Raw genomic sequence first — 21,711 nt, 5'->3', positions numbered from 1 at the left:
CAAACAAAAAAATTTACAAGCACCTAAATAAAGGGATTATCAAATGAAGTCATGACCCCCCTCACCGCCCTACTCAAAAATGTGACTCTGGAGTCTCTGTACTGTACACACGTGCAGTACATTGACTGTGGGCTAGAATGTTCTTAAGAGTCAGTGACCATCAAGTGCAGCTTGTTGAGTACATTGGCGAGCTTATAACACAAAACAGTAGTGGGTGGCCTGAACTACAAAATTGAAAAGTCCTGCACCATTTAGTACAACCATGTGACTCACAAATAGAGATGGCGTGTTATTCAATGTAGTTTTGCTCTCGCTTTTTTGTTTTTCTGCATTCTGGGACATTTTGAAAGTCTGCTAAGTTTACGCTACTGTGTCTCAGTACATGTTCTGGTCTACTCTAGATGAGTGGTGTGCTATATTTGCACTTACCAGTGGATCCTGTCTGCCTTCTCCATTACCACTCTTCGCTCTTCCCTCAGGTAGCGTTTATGCAAAGTTTTTGCTTTGCTGATTACGTTTGTCACGAATTCCAACTCGCAGTCTGTAGCTCTCTCTAAATCTGCAAGGGAGGAACATGTCTAGGGCGCCTATGGACTGTACTGTCGTTGTCCAATCACAACTCAGAACCTGTATTTCTTTAAGCTGGAAGAAAAAAATTTGCTCCACATGACTAATTGGGATTTGTCACAAGCTAATGACCAAATCTAAGCCTGCCATTCTTCCACAAAATTTCTGACGTGGCTCTCACCGCAGCTGCCGGCAGCAGACCTTTGATGAGCGGTCGCTGCCCACGGCCAGTGTGGTGGTGTGCTTCTACAACGAGGCCTGGTCAGCCCTGGTGCGCACCGTCCACAGTGTGCTCGAGCGCACCCCGCCCACACTTCTGCATGAGCTGATCCTTGTGGATGACAACAGCACTCTGCGTGAGTCTCAGTGGGATCATGGAGGGGGACTTTTAACGGGATAGCGTTAAGGGCGGTGTTCTACAGAAAATTTGGGGTTGCCATTGGTGCCGTGAGTGAAAAATTAATGGGCATGTCTCTGGCAGATGGCAGGTAAAATGGCCATGATGTGACTGGTCATCTGATTGTATGACATTACAAGAGTGCATGACATGGCCAAGTTTGCAGGAACTACCTACTCAGGCAGCTCCTTTGAGGGTGCACTGGGAATTGAACCCTTCAGTACCCCTGAGTCAGACGCATTACTTTGAGCCATGCAGACACATTCACACGGCTTGGTTAAAGTGGGGCCTTATAGCTATGTTGTAACGTAGTATTGTAAAGGCCCCATTCACTAGATAATTTGGCGTCAGCATGTGAACAAAAAAATCACGAGCATGGCACTGGAAGGTGGTAGCTGGCAGCTGATGTGGCCACGCACTGTAGGATTGCCTGATGTTACGTTTGGCACGCGCTGCCAACCTCACGGCCTCTCCTTTCACATGGGAGGGTGATACCAGAATCAGCCTGCCAGGAAGCTTGCATTCACATTACCCCATGCAGGCATGTTCATACAGCTTGGTTAAAAGATAAAATAGGACAAGCTGTCAGTCTAGTTGGTGTTGGTCTATGGTTGACAGCGCTTAACTACACGGACATAGTAAAGAACACATAAAAAGCGACAACGCAAGCACTGAACTGCAACTTTGTTCTGGAACCACCGATACTCTGCTTATATGCCTACAAAGGCACTGACTAGTGGCAATTTTTGGCACTCGTGGCAACAAAATGTAACATGACAAACAAGAACCGAAATGTAGTATTGGAAGGAACAAACCTGAACCAGGGGAGAACAAAGTAGACAAGCCATTTTTTAAGCCGCAACACGTCGAACAGTGGAGTAATTAGACGAAGGAATTTCCATAAACTGATCCAGGAACATATAACCAAAATCATAAAAACACACAAATCAAGCACGGTGAATAAAAGACATAGTCGCAGGAAAACAAAAAAAAAATTTGCGCAATGGGAACAGAAAAGGGGTAACAGAGGTAAAGCTAACAACACAGCTAAAGGGGGCTTTATAAAAAGGTACAGCTAATAATTAACATAGTTAAAGGGGGCTTTATATGTCGGATGGTAGCCTACACTATCGCGTCGTGTCTCCCATAATTTTTTGTGGTCCTTCGCATAATGTGGCAGCTTACAACCATATTCTAATGAATATGTACTGTAAAACCTCGTTACAAGAGACACTCAAGGGACCCGGAAAAGATATCTCTTGTAACCAAGGTCTCTTGTAACCAAAAATTCTTACCAACTCGTATGTGCAGTAATTTAGATTCCCTTAATTAAATTATGTTCTGTATCAGTGTCCTGTTTTGTTGCAATATGCCAGGAACCAAGAAGGAGTGCCTCTTCTTGACTGGGAAGTCAAAATGTCCCGGTTGTTTCAGCCACTGTCATCACATTCCTGTGTGACTGAAACAACGGGGACATTTCCACTTCCCAGTCAAGAGGAGACACTTCTTCTCGGTTCCTGACATATTGCAACAAAACTGGACACTAATATAGAACAGAATTTAGTTAAGGGAATCTAAACTGCTGCACATATGAGTTAGTACGAGTCAGCTGCATTGCGTGAGTGTACCTGGGTTAATTGTGTCTGTTATAAATAGTGAAGAATTTACTTTAGGGACCTGCAAAAGTTGTCTTTAGTAACAGAGTGACTCTTGTAACCATGTCTCTTGTATGCAATGTTGTTAACATGGCAAACATAGGAAAACCAACCGAATCGTTTTCAAGTGTCTCTTATAACCGAGTGTCTCTTGTAACCATGTTTCTTGTAATGAGATTTTACTGTATAAGGTAATGGAGACAAAAATTTAGGGTTGCTAATTAAGCCAGCAGCAAACTGCACATACACATACGAAGGTCTACAGATGGAGCCGATAAGGCTGTCGCATCATACCCTTAAGGACGGAGCAGACCTTGCGGTCACTGCCCACGGCCAGTGTGGTGGCGTGCTTCTACAATGATGCCTGCTCAGCCCTGCTCCACAAATATTTGCTTCTCCTAGAGTTAGTTACACAGTTGACTGAAGTCGTAGTTCCCGGCTCCCCAGAGTGGCCTTCTTTTATGTTTGAGGCTACCAATACCCTTCTTCGAGTGAGCTTGCTGTACTGCAGGATACTCACAGCTAATTTATGCTGACCAACAGTATGAAGGGGCCAGAAAACCATGAAGTGCGCAAGGGAGGTTGCTTGCATCACTGTGCCTTCTGAGTGGCATTTTGAGACTCAGTTTTGCCACTTTTCACATTGAATGTAAGGAGTTGCAGCCTGCTGTTGAGTATTGAAATAAAAAGATCGTGATTTCGCCACTCTGATGAGATTTTGGGACATCACTGTGTTGCACGCTGCACAACTAAACAGAAACTATGCGCCAAATTTAATTGTTCGTGCAATCGAGGTTTTTCGGGGCTAGCTAGAAGGCAAGGAAGGGTTGCTGTCTATGCAAGTTTCTCACCAAGTGCTTCAGTGCCGGAAAGATGACGTTTCATGTTTGGCTTGGCTAGTATTGTACCGAAAACATAGATTCTGCAGTGGGATCTTGAGGCTGCACCACAATACAGTGCCTATATCTAGCCACTGCAGTCACAATGCTTTGTGCAGAATGAATTATTATTATTTTTTTTACTTTTTTACTTTTTACTTGTTTAAGCATTGAAATAAGGAAGCATTTTTTACTTGTTTTACAGTCCCATCATTAGCGATGTTCGTAGTGAATGTTCGGTATTCGGTTAGTATGGGAGCAATCTTTGCAGATTTTTCTTGAGAATAATTGTACAGTACAATCTCAATGTTATGATTACATCTGATATGAATTTCAGGATGATACGAATTTTAAGAATGCTTTGAACGGACTCTATTGTATAGGATACAGTCGAACCCGGTTATATCGAACCCGGATATATCGAATTTAGGTTATATCGAACTCATGGAATATCCCCTTGAAAATCCCATGTAAAAGTATAGGAAAGCCGCGTCATATATCGAACTCAATTTCGCCGGTCGTTCGATATATCGAACTCCGCACTATGCACTGGAAAGTGTGCCTTCCCCAAAGACGATCGCATCACTCTTGGCCGTTTGCCGCGTGACGTTTTCAAGCCACGCGAGGAAGGAATGAGAAGGGACAGTTCTGGACAGCGCCGCGCCCATTCGCCAAAGGCGCGCGCATCTGTAATTATCGTTTCCCGCGCGCCAACACATGACGTTTGCAAGCTATGTGCGTGGGTGTGCCCATTCTTTTGCCCAGCTCTCTCCTTCAGCATGCGCTACGCATGCGCCAAGCCAGCTCAGCCCGTTTTCAGACAGACGTGGGACGCTTTCTCCAGCGTGTGTTGCGAACCCTCTGCGCGCGGCGGCTGACGTGGCTATGGCGCCTGCGGAAGTTAAGAAGCGGCAGCTCTCTCTGTTTTTTTTTTTTTTTTTTTTTGCGAGAGTCATTCTTTCTTATCGTTGTGCTGTACGCGCGACGCAGCGTAAGATATGGCGGCTGAGGACGTGAAGTAGCGGCAGGCTTTTTTCTTTTTTTTTGGCGGGAGCCGTTTGTCTTTGCAGTATGAATCAACGGAAGCACGCCGTCAGCTGCTGCGATCATGTCGCCCGCCCCAAGCGCGGCGTGATAAATCGAACCAGGCTTGTGCAATCAAGCCATCAGGGGCAGTCTGCCATGTTCGCTCCCCCCCACCGGAGGAGCTATAAAAAGATAAACGCGCCCTGACGTTATCGCTGCCCAACATCTTGGCACGCTGCCAAGAAATGAGCTGTGGATGCGACGACTGAAACGGAGTGACGCGCACCATCGACATAAAACGCTCGCGATTTTCTGCCGCAGCGACACAGAAACCTTGTATTGAACTGTCGCGGTGGCGGTGGCTCGAGCGGTGAGAGGGACGAAGTTCCAACAAGTGAAATTTTTCGCTCTGTCGCTGCCGCTCGTCGCTGAGATCGCTCAATCGCTTGCATGTGAGCGAGCTGGCCTTAACGCATTTTTTTTTTTTTTTCAAATTCTCGGGTGCAAAAGTGGAGAGTGGGTTGATTACGCAGCAAATACGGTATCGTTTTTTCGCATCGTAAGTGCCGTCACAAGCCAATTTCTGTATATCGAATTTTTTCGCGATCCCCTTCGAGTTCGATATATCCGGGTTCGACTGTACAATAAGATTCGGGGTGATACGAAGAGTTTCTGAACCCGCCGCGGTTGATACGAACGTGCAAACCAGTCGCGCATGCGAGCGGGCCGGCGCGGCTGGCCTCATTAGGGTAACATACCCGACGCGGCCGCCGCTAACTCCTCTCCACCCCCCCGCCGTGAATGATACGAACAAACGTTGTACAAACGCACGAAGCCACCGAGCAGCTCAGCGCAAGAGCTCACAGGGGAAGAGGGTACCCTTCGCGGCCGCTGCCTCTCCTCTCCAACCCCCCTCACCCCACTAGCCACCCTACCCTCACCTCCCTTTCGTAGCAAACCGACGAGCATGTGCCCAGTTGTGTACGTCACTCACTCGCTGTCAGCTCATTGGTCTATCGAAAAGTTGTCTCGCCGGCTGTTCCCACAAGGCCTGTGACGCTGGCTGCCGCTGCAGTAGTTCTCCGTCGCCGCTTCTTTCTGTCCTTCGCTGGGACGTGAACTGCCCAAACGTTAGAAATGCGCAAGCATTCGCTGTTGCCGAAATGCTGCGGAAGCGTAAAGCCCTTTCTTTTAAGGAAAAGCTTGATGTGCTGAAGAGGTTTGACGAAAACCCTAAGAAGAAGCGTAGCCCTGTATACATGGACTCGACAGCACTGGGTCGGGTAAGCATCGAGTAAGCGAGGTCGCCATTAGTCGACCCGATTGGTGTCTACATGAATTCGCTTTCTAGCGAGTAAGTATCGCAGCGGCGCGTAGCGTCGAGGTTTGAAGTTATTGTGCAAGTTTCTTACTTGTATTTGATTCCGTTGCCTTTTGCTATCGAGAGCTTCGATTATTATTTTTTATCGTTGATGAGGGCTAAAAAGCATTCAACTTGCTGACGCTCCTCGCCGCTCCGGTTGCTTTTTAATCCCAGAGTTCACCATAACTCGACTTCCTGACTCGACAGCATCTACATGCTTTTAGACAAGCGGGTCAAGCGAGTTAACCTACCCCCTGCAAGCGAGTTAACGTGATCCGCTTCGCGGCTGTTTTACTCGACTGCGTATACATGAACCCGACAACTGGTTTTTTACTCGACAGGCTTACTCGACCCGACTCTGTCGAGTCCATGTATACAGGGCTCATGTCGACTTAGCAACACAGCTAGGGTTGGCACCGTTGACGCTCTGCACCATTGTTGGGCAGCCAGATGTCATCCTGAAGAATGTGCAGCACTTCGGTGCGAACGTGAAGCAGGCTAAAACAGTGACCCATGTCAAGCTGGAAGAGGTTCTGCTGACTTGGTTCCGCGAAGTGACAGCGGCCGGCGTCAACGTGGACAGCAAAGTGCTGCGTGAAAAAGCCGACACCGTCGCGCTTTCGCTTGGAATTGAAAATTTCCAAGCGTCTGGGGGATGGCTGCACTGGTTTAAGGAGCGGCACGGACTTGTCTACCGGGTCGTCTCAGGTGAAGGCAAGAAAGTGGACCAGTCAGCTGTAGATGAGTGGCTGAACACGCTGCTGGTGCTGATTTCGGAGTACGCGCCACGCGACATATTTAATGCCGACGAGGCATTAAATATGAACCGGAACGAAGTTTGTGCGTAAAAGGCCAGGCATGCCAAGGCGGCCAGAAAAGCAAGGAGAGAGTAACAGTACTCTTTTGCTGCAACTCGGATGGATCCAAGAAACTCCAGCTTACCGTCATCAGTAAGTCGAAGAAACAGAGGTGTTTCCAATCAGCGGAGCGTTTGCCTGTCTTTTACAAAGGTAACCGAAAGGCGTGGATGACGAGATTTTTTCCACGAGTTCTTGACAAGCCTTGATCGAAAATGGCGTCAAGAAACCGGAAAATTTTGCTTTTCGTGGACCAGTGCGCTGCCCACCCAAAGGAAATGACATTCAATAACGTGAAAGTCAGGTTCCTGCCGGCGAACACTGCCAGCCATCTTCAGCCAATGGACGCTGGGATAATTAGAAATGTAAAACATGATTTCAAAGGACTTCTAGTGAGGCGTCTGTGGGCGAAAATTGACCGTAAAGAAGCAAACTTGCGGATCAGTCTCTTAGATGCTTTGCACTTTCTAGCCATGTCGTGGGATAGTGTAACTTCAGACACAATCTCGAACTGTTTTAGAAAGTGCAGATTTGCCATCGGACTTGATGCGGCTTCGGCAGGAGATTGTCAAGAGCCAGATAAGACCTCACGATTGATGGCTGGGACAATCTGGAAACTGAAGCTTCGGCTCGGGACTTCGTTACTGCGGACGACAACGTCGCGACCTGTGGGCTGAGGTGTATTGAAGGCTTGGTCAACGAAGCAGATGATTGCGAAAATGAGCTTGACAGCGATGGTGACGCTGACGACGAGTGTGATCAGCCGCTGTCAACGGCAGATACTCTTCATGCTTTGGACGTTCTGCGCCGCACCGTAAGTGCCGGCAGCGTGAGAAATGAAACCGCTGCACGGTTTTATGCTTTTCAGGCGGGGCTTGTCCGCGACATCAACGGCAAAAAAGTGCTGACAAGCATTACGGACTTTTTCGGCTGCAAGTAGTTTGCCATAATAAAGTTTGGTTCATTTTCAGTTCATTCCCATGTGGAAGTTGACTTGTTTTGGATCATACGAATTCGGGATGATACGAATATTTTGCGTGCTCCCTTGAAATTCGTATCATCGAGATTCTACTGTATTGTTGCACCAAAATCCACATTTAAAAAAAAATTATTCAATACTGCAAACCTTGTACAGGTTCAAGTAGGGTGGGTGAAAAGGTTAAAAAAGATAACATAGACAAAGTTAATGTATAAAGATATTAACATTTGGTTTATGACCCCTTTCCTGAGCATTTGGCCCCAGAAGAGCCGAGCACCGAGGCAGGGGGGGGGGATCTTGTACCTATTGAAAAACCAGTGGGTACCTGGTGGCACCTGTAATCGAACCTGGTACCTCCCGAATGTGAGGTGGATTCTCTACCACATGGCCACTGATGGCTTCTGTTTTATGCCAAACACTAGCCAAGTTAATTGTGAAACCACATCTTCCGAGCATCCAGGCACCTCTCCACGGGGGATGAACTAATGTATTGCCACACTTCCCTCTAGATAATCTTGGGAAACTGAGTTCCAGCCCTGCAAGCTAATTTGACTAGCGTGGTTACAGATTCACGGTAAACATGGAATTGTAACACATCTAGGCCCTTCTGAATGTAGGTGCATTGTCCTTGCCATTCTTTTCTCTGTCTAGCGGAATCTGTTCCTGCGATTGCTCTGTGCCAACTGCACGCTTAAAGCGCTTAGTGCAATACACAAACACACACTGCTACATACTTATACGCACAGGTGGGGTGGCTGGCTCACTGGTTATTGTGTTCGGTGCTGAGCCCAAGAATGTACCCTCTCATTCATTAAACCTGTATCTGCGTTTTGACACGGAATGCAATGTGCTGTGAGATTTTAGGGCTTGCTAAAAAAGGTGGTCAAAATCAATTTCGAGCCCTTCACAATGGTGTCCTATTCTCTTTCTATTCTTTAACTTCTTCCTTTATCCCTTCCCCTATGGTGCAGTTGAGACCTCTGCCGAGAAGCATTATGAAACATCATTCCAGTGCACAAAAAGCAGCACACGAACAAAGGAAGGATGGAGAGCATGGATGCCGGACTTAACGGAATTTCATTCCACAAAAGTGCAGAGGGTGCACTGGTATTGACCACACTCAAGAGCTGAAAAGTATCTTGGGCACAAGACAGCAATTATTCATGGTGGCGAAACCAAATGAAGGCATATGTTTCGTGCCACTCACAGTCGCTCTTACAAATCTGTGCAACTGCACATAGACTACCTGGCTGACGTAGCAGACACGTTGGCGTTTACATAGCCTATTTCCTTTTTCCAGAGCATAGCAGAAGGGGCACTGGAGCAGTAAATTTTTTTCCAATTGGTGATACAAGAAGCTTCAAAAGTTTCCCGATTCTTCTGGGTGCTGAACTTCCACACTACATGTATTTGTTTCAAAAACGCCTTGCATGCTGACTTATGCAAGCAGTGGCGATTATGGTCAGCTAAATGACCTCCACCACTTAGTGAATCAGCTGTCCGGCTATGCTCAACCAAGTGTTTGTTGATGCAGTGCCTCATGTGGCCAGCATAAGGTTTGCCACAGGTGAAGGGAATGCTATATGCTACACCAAACTAACATTCATTGAGGGGTTTGGTGCTTTTTATTTAGCTGGCAGGTCTCGCCTTGATGTCATTTACCAGAGAGCACATGCATCCCAGCTTTTCTGGAGAATGTAGCATGTACATTGGGCTTGTTTTCGACCTTCTAGAGGCGGTGTGACACCTGATGCCAGTAGGGTGATGCGACTGGTCGCTGCTGTGAACATGTGTATTCTTCCAGCCTGTGCCACCCACCTGCACTACCCAAGAGATTTTATCTTATGAATCTGTCTGTCTATCGCTCAGGTCAATTTGTCGTGGGAAATCTGCCTTCTCCAGTTGCATTAGTTGGGGACTAGAAAGATTTTGAAGCCTTCTGTGCCTCCATTGAAAAAGATTATCTTGTTAGTGCCCCTTCTATTGCACTTGGGAAAAAGCAAATAGGTCATCTAAAGGTTAACAGTCGCTTTACGCCTGCCAGATAGACAATGTGTAGGTGTACAGATGTGTAAGAATGGCTGTGAGCATCACGAAATATGTTCATTCATTTGATTTTGCCTCCATAAACAGTTGTTAGCTGGTCCCCAAAATACTTCTCAGCCCTCAGGTGGGATCATTCGCAGTGCCCCCTTTGTACTTAAAAAGTCCGTTTTTGTGGAACAGAATTCAGCTGAAGTCCGGATGTCCGTGGTGTCCATCCTTCCTTTATCCGTGTGTTTTTTCTACGCTAGAATGATATTTCATGACGTTATCTAGAGCCAACTATCCCAGCTGTCTACGCTTAGCCTAAAAGTGAGACAGATACTGCACTTTTTCCCTTCTAATTTCAGTTTGAATTCCTCTTGCCAATGTTTGCAGCTGAGTTGGGCTTGCCACTAGTGCAGTACGTGGCATCTGAGCTTCCCGCACATGTGCGACTCATCCGCACTCCAGCACGCGAGGGGCTCATCCGTGCTCGCATGCATGGTGCACGGAATGCCTCGGGCCAGGTGAGATCAGCTATTCAGGCTCTACTGGCAGTGGCCCACACAGCATGTCGGGCCATTGCCGGCATCATTTGTCTTTTTCACTCACTGCTTTAGTGCTACTATCACGGGTTGGGGGCAACCATGTGGAGCTGCGAGCGGCCTTGGTGTCACCAGATAGAGAAGAAGAAGCATCTTAATAACCCCCTTTAGTGGTATGAAGCAGGAGATGGGGCTGTTTTGAAATCCGAGACAAGTTTCACCATTTTCTTTACTGATTGTAGTTCTAAACATGGAAACACTTCCAAGTCCCTGCATTTCATTCAGGGTTGTGTCAAACTGGTCTTGGCAGTTAGCTTCTGCACTCGGGAGTTCCAACACTTCAAGCCATCAAGGTGTATTCTGGGCTCCGTGATTGCGCCGTAGTTGTTCTGCAGCGCGTGAGTTGTTGCTTCTCCTGGCATTCCTCTTAAAAAGCCGAGTCCAATCACCTCTACCTTGTAGCTGGTTGAAGCAGTCGGAGGGCACAGTTGAGAGTGTCGTTGAGAGTGTACTTTAAAAGAAAAAGGGTAGTGTTAGCCTTTCTTAGCATGTTCCTCAGTTTGGCGCTGTCGTCATCACAGTGCAGACCTTGGCAGTGTGGCATGCTGATAACATCTTGGTGGATTTATTTCTTAACCAGAGCTCACATAGGGGTGATGCACTGGGCAAACTTGCCAGAGTGCCAAGATGCTGCGTGCCTTTGACAGTAGCACTAGCAGCAGTGGCTTGCTCAGTACATTGTTGCACGTGTGATCTTGCCAGTATATGCTTCAGTGTATTCACACATTCAGCTTGTTCGCTTGATCTCACCACATTGGCTGGCATGGCCCACTACTAACAAAATCGTTGGATCTCAATCTTTTGAAGTGAACATTACTAAAAATCAGCGACATGATTGCAGCTGACCATTTGCTTTTGCTGATGATGAATGGACAGACGTGCGATATGAAATTTTGCCTCTTGCAGCAAACAATTCCAGGAGGCACTTAAAACAGCTTAGGTGCAGTAAGGCAAAATCCTTTTTCTGTATCTTTTTATTTTTCTTACTTAAAAGAAAATAATTCTTTATTCCCCACATTATTTTTTTTTTTTATATTTTATTGTATTTTTTCATTTTTTTTTAAAATGACTCCTGGCTATTGATTACCCAACGTTTAGAGATGCTTTAGCCAACTTAGCCAGCGTTGGCTTGTTATGTAGCTACTGCTGGATTGGCTATGGACCTGTCTCATTTGACGCATTCCTCCAGACGCCCCTCATTAACCAAGAAAGGTATTCGCCTTAAAATTTGTTGAAGCCTTATTTTTCCGCCTAATGGGCATTTTCCTCGAATTGGTGTGAGCTTTTCTTGAAAAAAAAATGTGGCTTCATTACGCGAGTGAATGCGGTATGTACTAGAGGGTAGTAGAGGCAGCAATGTGGCCCCTCTCAAAGGACTTGAGTATCTCTGCTGTATTGTGGCAGGTATTGGTCTTCCTGGACAGCCACTGCGAGGTGAACGTGGGCTGGCTGGAGCCCTTGCTGGCACGGATCGGGACTAATCGCACCACTGTCACTTGCCCCGTCATTGACATCATCAATGCGGACACCTTTGAATACAGCGCGTCACCCATCGTTCGTGGTGGCTTCAACTGGGGACTGCACTTCAAGTGGGAGTCACCGCCCAGGCTGCGAGGACCAGGGCACGCTGTCGACCCTATTCCGTGAGCAGCTCCCTGTGGGGCACATTTGTGGGGCAGTAGGCTCTTCCTGCTGCTTGACAGTCGAGCTATGACTGCAAAGGGCTGTGGCTAGGCATAACAAAATTAGTGTAATGACAGTTTCTTTCTTTTATTCAGGACATTTTTTTACAGAAATGCCTTGGGGGACGCAACAGAAGGCAGAGTTGTGCCTGACAAGGCCCCTTGGCTGCAGTGCGTACACAGCACATTGCGCAAAGCAGATCAATACACGGCAAAAGTGTGTCATCAAAAAACTAAGACCATTAACAACACTTACGTGCATGTTCTTCAAACAGTGGGTTGTTAATAGAGAGATATTCTTAAAACAGTAGCCATAAGAAGACTGATCATGATGCAACTTCCATAAAAGTAAGTAAATTTCTGCTGATTTTGTGCATAGTAAAAAACATTTTTCATTTTCAATTATTTTAACTCTTGAAGGGTATTTTTTCATGCAACATATATGTAAGACACACCTTGCATTTTCCCAAATCTTTTTCTATGGAGACTTCTTTTTAAGGCAAACAAATTTTCTTTTTCAAGTTCACCTCAAAGGGAGTGCACTTGTATGCTCATCAGAACAGGAAATGTATCCTTTTCTCTTCTGAGCCAACTCCTTCCATAGGATTTGATTGAGATTCTTCTGCTGCTTGTGCTTTTGGATGGTGATAATTAACAACTCCACACGGGGCCGTGACACTTGCTAAGACACTGAGATGCACAGGTCGGGAGCACTGCTTTCAAGACTTGAAGGCGGCTTCAAGAAAGCGGCTTCACAATGAGCAAGGGTGTAGTCCTCCGACATTCGCTTTTCATGGACAGTTATTCTGAGCATTGCCCCACTTATTTTATTGTTTTATTGCTGCGCTAGCCATACCTAGTGCCCTGTTTGGCATTACTAGTATATATCATGATTAAACACAAGGTTTAATCTGGTGCAAAATTTTCTGACGTTTGAACAAACTGCGCAACTTGTCTGTTGTTTGGACATTGTAAACACAAAGTACTCATCTGAACCTGGCTCAGATTCCGCTGCTTGTTCCTCGCAGTCAGTGCCTGTAAAACTGTCTTTAATAAATTGTTACATACGTGCACGAAGAAGGCAGGACACAATGAGGAAGCACATATGACATGACGTACAGAGCGCAACTTCCAACTGGTTTATTTTGTAGAAGGCGCTGCACTTATACCAGTGAGGGCAAATATAAACTGTGCATGTGATTGACTCTTGTGTTTTCCTTCAGTGGTGTAAATGCAGCTGCCTTCTATAATAGGTATAACCAAATATAAACTGTGCATGTGATTGACTCTTGTGTTTTCCTTCAGTGGTGTAAATGCAGCTGCCTTCTATAATAGGTATAACCCAGTTGGGAGTTGCGCTCTATACATCATGTCCTATGTGTTTCCTCATTGTGTCCTGTCCTCTTCACACAAGTATCTGCCTTGTTAGAAATACACCAACTTGCTGAAACAAAAGTATTAATTACACCTGTCTTGGGGGTGCCACTATTGATCTGTCATGGTGCAGGTCCCCCACTATGGCAGGTGGCCTGTTTGCCATGGATCGACGATACTTCCATGAACTGGGCGAGTATGATGATGGCATGGACATCTGGGGTGGTGAAAACCTGGAGATCTCCTTTCGGGTGAGCTCTTTTCTCCTTCACGAGAGTGGAAGCAAGTCCGGCTTCATGTACCTGCCTGATGAGGGCTAAACAGTGGGTATGGGCACGAATTCTTGAGGATGTTCTTGTCCGCAGTTGAGGATGACACAGCATTTGGGAATGAAGGCGTGTTATGGCTGAAGACCTCTGTAAACTGACCATACTTACACGCGACTTTTGTGCAGTGTCTTTTGCTTCACGTGTGCCTTAAGAACACACCTAGCCCCATGCAGCTGTGGGAAAAGCGGTATTCTTAAGTGGCATGTAATGTTCATTTGGTATTGTAAACGAGGTTAAGGTGTGTGAATATTTGGAATTTTTTCGTTCCATTCGAATGCGAAAGTAGAAAAAAATGTATTTGAAAAGCAAATTTAATATCTGTTCAGAACGAAAAAAAATTTCAGAACATAATAGGGGAATGTTGAGGTTTTTTCTTTCTTTTCAAAATATCAACCACAATGAATACAAATAGGCTATTTCAGCATTATACTATAAAAACATGGCTTGCATAGAAATGTACTAGACTCCAGCTAATGTGAACTCTGTTAGACAGATTCTTAGGTAAATGTATGGAAAAGCATGTAGTATGCTTGCTCATGAAGAGGGTAACAGTTATGGTGCAGAAGGAGAAGGATAACAACTGCATAGGGACCTTGCTGGCCACCTCTGAAGTTGGAAAAAGCACATGAATATCAGCCACTGTGTGATGCAGTGGGAAAAACGAGAGAGAGAAAGAAAAAAATGAGCTGTGTTACTCTCGTGTAGAAACTTGTTCCATCCTCTGTTTTCAGCTCACTTCGTGCAGAGTGCAATAAATGCTCTATAAAGCTTATTCACATGAGGTCATTTATATGGCACGCAATGTCATTCTCATCATTCTAGTTGCGTGTGAGCACAGGATATGGCGCCACCACTTCATGTCGAGGACAAAGCACGGGCAGAGAGCAAGTGCGAAAGTGGCTGCAATGCTGGGTTGACGTGTGTTGCTTTTAATAACCATGTGTGTTCTTATAGTGAGTCTCTGTGGCAGCTTTAGCTATTCAAGCCCGGTTCCAGGCATCTCTCAGTATGTGACCCAAGTGTTATTGCGCCGACAAATGAGCCTTGTGAGTGGATTCCAGCATTTGAGTGCTTGCGTAAGCACAGGAGTGGAAGCTGTGTGGCACTGTAGAGTGCGGTGTAAGGATTCTATAGGCTTCTGTAGCCCTTGCGATTGTGTTAATTTTGTGTTTGAAGACATGACTGCACATTGTACCCATCACCCGCTGCAGCCGAAGAGTGTTTGTAATCTCCGATATGGGCCATTTGCAAAGAGTTCGATGTGCAATCGTAAACAACCGTTATTTCATAATCAGTGGCACTGTTGGGCCATAGACGTAAATTGTTTTCTAAGGCATGTAAATTGCCATCCGATGCGTTTTGATGAGTGCTGCGATCGCCCCTTACTGTAACCTGCACAGTGATTAGCATTAGTGTAGGTGTTTGCGGTAGTGAGTGACTGCTGTCTGGAATGCGGTGATCAGATAGTGGTGAATGCTAGGAGTTTCCTGCTGGACATGGCCGATCTGCGATGACCTTAACGTTATGGGGGATATACTGTCTTTGTAACAGTAACCGTCATGTTTACTTGAACTTCAATATTATGAGCGAAACCGGCATAGCTGTGGTACGTCATACTAGAGTTTTTTTTTTTTTGGTGCTTTTACTTTCCAACTTTCCAAAACATTTTTTTTACTTTTTACTTTTACTTTCCAAAACAAATGAATACAATACAAAATTTGAGAGAAGTGAGTGAGAACTCAATACGAACCATTAGCAAAACTGTTCATAGCATAATAGAAGCAATACAGAAATTTGAGGAGTAATTACTAGGACACCATACAAACATGAGCAAAACTATTCTCGGCAAAAAAAAAAAAAAAAAAAGAGATAAAATGGGCTATTTGAAAACCTTTGAGAACAAAAATAAATCATGAATCTAAAATGCAGACATTCACTGGCAAAAAAGAACAAAATCAGTTATTGACAGAATATCTGCTGGAGAGTGGTTCCAGTCATTTGATATGCGTGGCATGAACAAATAATAAAAAGTGTCCATGTAGCAGTGACTCACGTGAACTTTGTGTTGACGACTAACTCGTCAAGAACGATATGATACGTTGACGCTGATATGAAGGGGCTGTGCAAGTAGTGATGATGATAAACCTTATAAGAGAGACAAAGATGAAACAGTTTCCTTCGAAGTGATAGACATGGCAGAGACAGGCTGGGCTTCATTTTAGTAATGCTGACGTTGAGGTTATAGTTTGATGGAATGAAATGAACAGCATTATTCTAAACCAATCCAAGAGCATTATGAGGCATCTTTGGAATGCCTAATATGCTGAGTAATCTAGAAAAGCAGTAATTTTTGTGAAATTGGAGCTTTACTGAAGTTTTATTGCAAGTAACCTAATGTGAAGTTTTAGCATATTGTGTGGTTAATATGAGGCTTCTGACTTAAAGTGGGTGATGCTAGTACACCTAAGTATCGTTATAATGAAACAGACTCAAGTTCGATATTGTGTGATGCGCAATTGGACCTGCATCCGGCATGTCTTCATACATTGATTAGTTTACATTTTTTAGTTTTTAATTTCATTGACTACTTCCTGCACCATAGAAGGATATTATTTAGGTCCATTCGATGGGCCAGCCTGCCACCGGAATTGTTAATCTCATGATAGACAGTGCATTTGTCGGCATACAAGTGTTTGTGAGATGAGACACTGGCAGATCGTTGATGAAAATGAAGGGCTCAAAACAGAGCTCTGGGGCACTCCCGACGTTACATTTAGCAACTGAGAGTCATGTTGTTAAAGTTAGCATACTTAACATACTAACATAAATAAATGGCAAGCATATTATATTTATTTCTCTAAAGGGATCATGAAAAGTTCTTTATTAAAACTAGAAAACACGCATGAGTAATAGTTATCCTATCAGTCCTTTCTGCAGTACAAAAATGTTTAAGTTAGCATCACTAACATAAAAAATATCGGGGATCAAAAATGACTCTCCTCTTCCCCCTTCAACTCAATGCATGACGGTGCAGAAGAAAAAATAGAAAACGTGACACCCCACCCCGCTCCGTTCCGTCGGCATCGCTTGGGAGCGTCCAATGAGTGGGCGTACCCACCAAGCCCCGATGGCGTCACATGGTAGCTTTACATCATATGGGAGGTTTGTGCTGGAGAACGTTTCACCCTAATCGGTTGCGAGCTGTCGCCAGGAGCACTTTTTAAAAGTTATTTGTAAATTATCGGCTTCACGCCAAGCTTTTAAATTTGGCTTGATTACTCAAAAAGACCACCTCTTTCGATTTCTTCCACTAGAATATTAGAGCAGGTACCGTTTCTGAGGCCCTTTAGCAGTGCTGCACGGATGTCCCATTAAGGGTGCTGCATATGGTTGCCATGGTTTGTCTTAACTGAAGGGCCCAAGAGACAGTTTGTCTCAGGGGAACTTTTTTACACTGAATCCCATGGCAAGCCAAATAAGTGGTCTAACCATTATTAATCTTATGCAAGAATTCGTTTTAACTGAGTTTGTCTTAACTAGCAGCCTGTGGCAATAAGTGATGATTTAAAGAAGGCAGTGGGTCAGGGAACAAATGCAAGTTAATGACAACCTAGTCAAATTCAAAAAGAAACAGGAATGGGTAGGGCATTTAATGCAAAAGTAAAATGACTGGTCAAAGGTTATGGACTGCATTTTAAGACATGCAAACACAGCAGGGTTGAAAGGTTGAGGTGAGAGAGAATGAGGTTAGGAAGAACGAGGTCATTTGTTTGGGTATGGGAGAGGGCTCTGTCCCCAGTAGACTTTGGCTGGTGGTGATGGCAGTAAATATAGCAGGCCACTTCTTGTTCGTGATGCTACAATCACGAACATGTGTGCTGCGCTTAGGCAGACATGATGATGCAAAAGAGATGTGGGCGTAAGAGTGAGCGCCTTGTCCTGTGTCTATATTACATCCGAGTCTCCCTTGCGCTCTCTCACGACCGCGTCTTTTTTGTGCTTCAGGCTTCAGCGCTTTGTCCCGTGTTTCTCTCATGTTGAGTCTTTTTTGCGCTTAGCTCCACCAACTAGCCCAAAAAACAGTCATGCTGGCAGAGTTTTCTTTCAGGGGGTTGCTGACAGTGGCCTGTTCTCCTTCACTCAGATCTGGATGTGCGGTGGGCGGCTGGAGATCCTGCCCTGTTCCCGGGTGGGGCATGTGTTTCGTCGGAGGCGGCCCTACGGCTCACCCAGTGGGGAGGACACGCTCACCAAGAACTCACTGCGGGTGGCACATGTGTGGATGGACGAGTATAAGGTGGGCGCCCTCTCTCTTGTGACCACCTGCATCAGGCTGTAATGCCAATGTGTGCCAGCAGTCAGCAGGTGGCTGCTGTTGCCACCCTTGCATGGGGACTGGCCTTGGAAGTTGGTGTTTTTTCCACATTGAAAGACACTGCTTACACAGCTTCCTCCTTGTGTGTTCATGCTCTTCTAAGTTAGCTTGTGTGCTGCCTCTTTTAACCTTATTAAGGGCGAAATGACTTCCAATTGAATCAGTTGAATGCTGTTCCAAAATTGCTGTGAAAGTAGTGTCGCAAACAGTCCCAATAAAACATGAAATTGTGTCCAAGTTGTAATAGTGTGCAAGAATAGAGAAAAAAATATTCTGGGGAGCACTTTTGACTACTAAAGCGCGATGAAGCGAAACGTTATGTTTGAAACGCCTGTTTTTAATGATTTTGAAAGCTGAAGTAGAGGAGAATAGGTGGACAAAGTGTAAAGAATATCAAAAATGGGCTTTTTTTTTTCACAATGTCATTAGAAATTTTTATTGTTCTCTGTTTTCTTGAAAATTAGCACAATCGTATCTCTGTTTTGAAACGTTATATAAATATAAGCTTTAGCTGCTTAATAGATAACTATACTGAGAACATAGTGTGGAACTATTGCTGCTCTGCCATAAACCTTTTTTGATATAAAGGCCTGCAGTAGGTAAAATTTCGTTTCCTGGGCTGATTTCAAAAATTTTATAAAAACATCTACACTACCCAGAAAAGTGAACAATAAACTGCATAAAAATAAATACATGCATATATCTAGTGATACAATTTTCAGCTAACTTTAATATATTTTATGTAATTATTAACCAAATTTGGCCAAAACAGCAGACAAGATAAGCGTGGCACTCCACCTCTTGGTCATTCTTAATTCCCTGTGCCTCGAAAAAATTTTGGCAGCAAAACCAGTTGCAGATATCTTCTTTCCAGTCATCAGGCAACAATATATATAAAACTTCGAAATAAATATAGAAGGTCGATCGACCATCCTTTGTTCGATTTACGTGGAATCACCCGAAAGTGCATTGTTAGTGACTGCATGAGCAGGCAGTGGTGTTTAAACAGTGATAGAGGTAAGGGTACATAGCATAACTTCCAGCCTCGTCATGACCGTCGTTGATCTCTCTTTGATTCTTCTGCAAACAGTCTATGCATGTGCATTGCTGATGGCAGTAGTGCTGCAGTCATTTGGTGGGAATCAGCTGCAGTTAAACCTCAATATAATGAAGTCGGTAAAATCGGCGCTTGAATTTGTTACATTGAAATTTTTTTACGTCGAAATTAGGCTATTAACATGCAAATAAAATCCTCAAATGGCATTGCTGGTGTGAAGCACACACGGAAGAGCTTTTATTTGTGGGTAAAGTAGTTCGTCACTTTCTTTTCAGTCTTCTTTGCAGTCAACAACGGCATTATGCATCGTTCATAGGCCCAAAACGACCGCATAGCCTCTTCCTTTCCTATAGGGGGTATTCACTGACGCGCTGTGCGCGGTGCATTGTGGGTAATTGAGGCGCAGTCGGCCATTTTTGTGTCCACGGAACGAACAGGGCGAACGTACGTATCAAGTGCTGTAGTGCGGTTCTACAATCAGTGGCATCCGCAGCAATATGTTGTTTATTGAGCTATCGTAGACTGTAATAGACGCGTGCACAGTGTAAACAAAGGAAGCTGAAGAGCTGCTCGAACAACCTCGGCATTTTAAGGTTCCGGAAGTACACACGAACAACTCCACTCGAACGAGATACCTCACCGAGATGCGACGTCACGTATGGCTCACGGCTCAACCGCACAAGTATCGTGGAATATGAGAAATGTATGTCAAAATGGGCTGGACTGGAATCTTCCGGATGTGCCCCAGCAGCCAGCTCTTGTCACTATCTGTGCACGACTGTTCTTCACGCACTCGGAAGACACATTCATTCCCGGTAAAAGAGCAGCGCGGTATCGCTTCCAGTCATGCGCATGCATGCAGCGCGCCGCCAACACCTCATCGCCGTGTTTCGCTGCAATAAAATCCTTCAAAGAGGGCTCGCTAAACTTTGTGTTTGTCGTACTTGCCTCATTCGATCAGAAGTTCGCATCGTCTGTGTCGCCTGCTAATCAAAGCAGACCGCATGCAGATTCGGCGAAGGAGCCTAGGCGGGCAGAGTTGTTTTGCAGAAGGTTTGGAGAACTTTACAAACTTATTTATCTCTAATAACAAATCAAGTTTAGCTTGGCCAAAACTGCGCTGTATTTCAAGAGTTTTGTTGCAAAAAGTTATTTCGAGCCCGCTAGGCAACGAGGTGGCGCCACCGGTGTCATCGCTGTGGCCTGTGGCAGCGGTTTCTATTGCTTCCTTACCGCCACAGACGATGCAAACATCCGACTTCTTCTGATCGATTGAGGCAAGTACACCAAACAAGCTTTGTATAAAAGATACTGACTACCAAATGCCATTTCTATGCAGAATATCAGCTACAAAAACTCAGCGGTTTAGTTGGTATAAACGTTGGACGGCACGCACGTAATTACACAAAGAGCGAGTTCGTCTGCTTCAACCGCGGCTCTTAACCCAGCCGCTTGTAACGTAGTTGCATTCTTCAAGTGGTCAGTAGGCTTGCGATTGTTTTCTTGTGATGAAGCTCGTCCGTAGGACAAGGAATTCATGAATGTCGCACATATCTATGCGTGGGCACAGGCCGACACTTACCGTGCAGTTGCGCATATCGACTGCACACGGGTAGGTACCAAAGTTTTGTTTCGTACAGGTCTCTGTCCGCATCGCGCACACTTTGCTGATAAATCAAACTGTTACTCATAATACCGATTGAGTTTTCATAACGGTGCTGGTATGAGGCAGAGTGACAGAGCAAACGGACGCGCACGAACAGCTAAGCTAACCGCCGCCCCGTACTAGTACTAGTCCGAACAGGACACAAATATGGCATCGACTGCATACTGACGTCAGCTGTGACGTCACGTGAATACCCCCTATAGAGCCCGCGAAACGCCTCAGTACGTCAATCGCATCGACTACTTCGCGGCAGGTGGGGACATCGTCACATTCGTCCTGATTTTCCGTTTCGCCGTTACTCTCACCTTGCAATTCCTGAACCACATCGTTCAGGATGGATTCCGGGGTCACCTCTTCTGCTGCGAGGACACAAGAATCACCAAGAACGAAATCGTCGATCTCGACATCCTCTAGCACAGCACCACCGCTGCGAAGGCGCTCCCAAGACTTCTGAAGTGCCTGCGCTTCTATTGTTTCAAGCGTGGACTAACCACCTTCAGGTCGAGCTGCTGCGAACGCGTCTGTTCCAAGGCCTGCTTTTCGAAAACAGTTTTTTATGATTGTCTTCGGCGTTACTTTCCATGATACGGACAGCATCTCGAGCGCTTGAAACATGACTGTTCCAGCCGAATGTCGAGAAGCAGCTTGTCAATTAATCTTCGGTGATAGGCACATTTCAAACTGTTAATTATGCCCTGATCGAGCGGCTAGATGAGGGATGTGCAGTTGGTGGGTCGACTATGACGACGACGAGGGACAGGTCATCAGTCACGCGACAATGCGACAACAAATGCACACACGCTGCACGCCCACGTGCGCTACGCAAAAAATAGGCATAAACTGGGTAGGGAGCCTGCATGCTGCGCCGCGGCACCT

The 21,711-nt window shown here is 45.4% G+C and overlaps 1 protein-coding gene across 5 annotated transcripts in view; it reads left to right on the top strand.

Annotated features, from left to right (window-relative positions):
- The window catches only part of LOC146201093 (polypeptide N-acetylgalactosaminyltransferase 11-like), a 105,533-nt gene that overhangs the window by 47,333 nt on the left and 36,489 nt on the right, over positions 1-21,711 (top strand). For all 5 annotated transcript variants that reach the window (XR_014705290.1, XM_084595634.1, XM_084595635.1 and 2 more), the window contains 5 exons: positions 754-923; positions 10,144-10,274; positions 11,757-11,995; positions 13,542-13,659; positions 17,882-18,034. Coding sequence is in view for 4 of the 5 variants with exons in the window: in XM_084595634.1 (XP_084451760.1) it covers positions 754-923; positions 10,144-10,274; positions 11,757-11,995; positions 13,542-13,659; positions 17,882-18,034 (811 nt within the window). In the remaining variant the exon portion in view is untranslated. The remainder of the gene's footprint in view (positions 1-753; positions 924-10,143; positions 10,275-11,756; positions 11,996-13,541; positions 13,660-17,881; positions 18,035-21,711) is intronic.

Source organism: Amblyomma maculatum, chromosome 2 (assembly GCF_055883805.1).
Source record: "Amblyomma maculatum isolate TAMU_Amacu chromosome 2, ASM5588380v1, whole genome shotgun sequence".
NCBI lineage: Eukaryota > Metazoa > Arthropoda > Arachnida > Ixodida > Ixodidae > Amblyomma > Amblyomma maculatum.
This window is presented reverse-complemented; position numbering and strand designations above follow the sequence as displayed.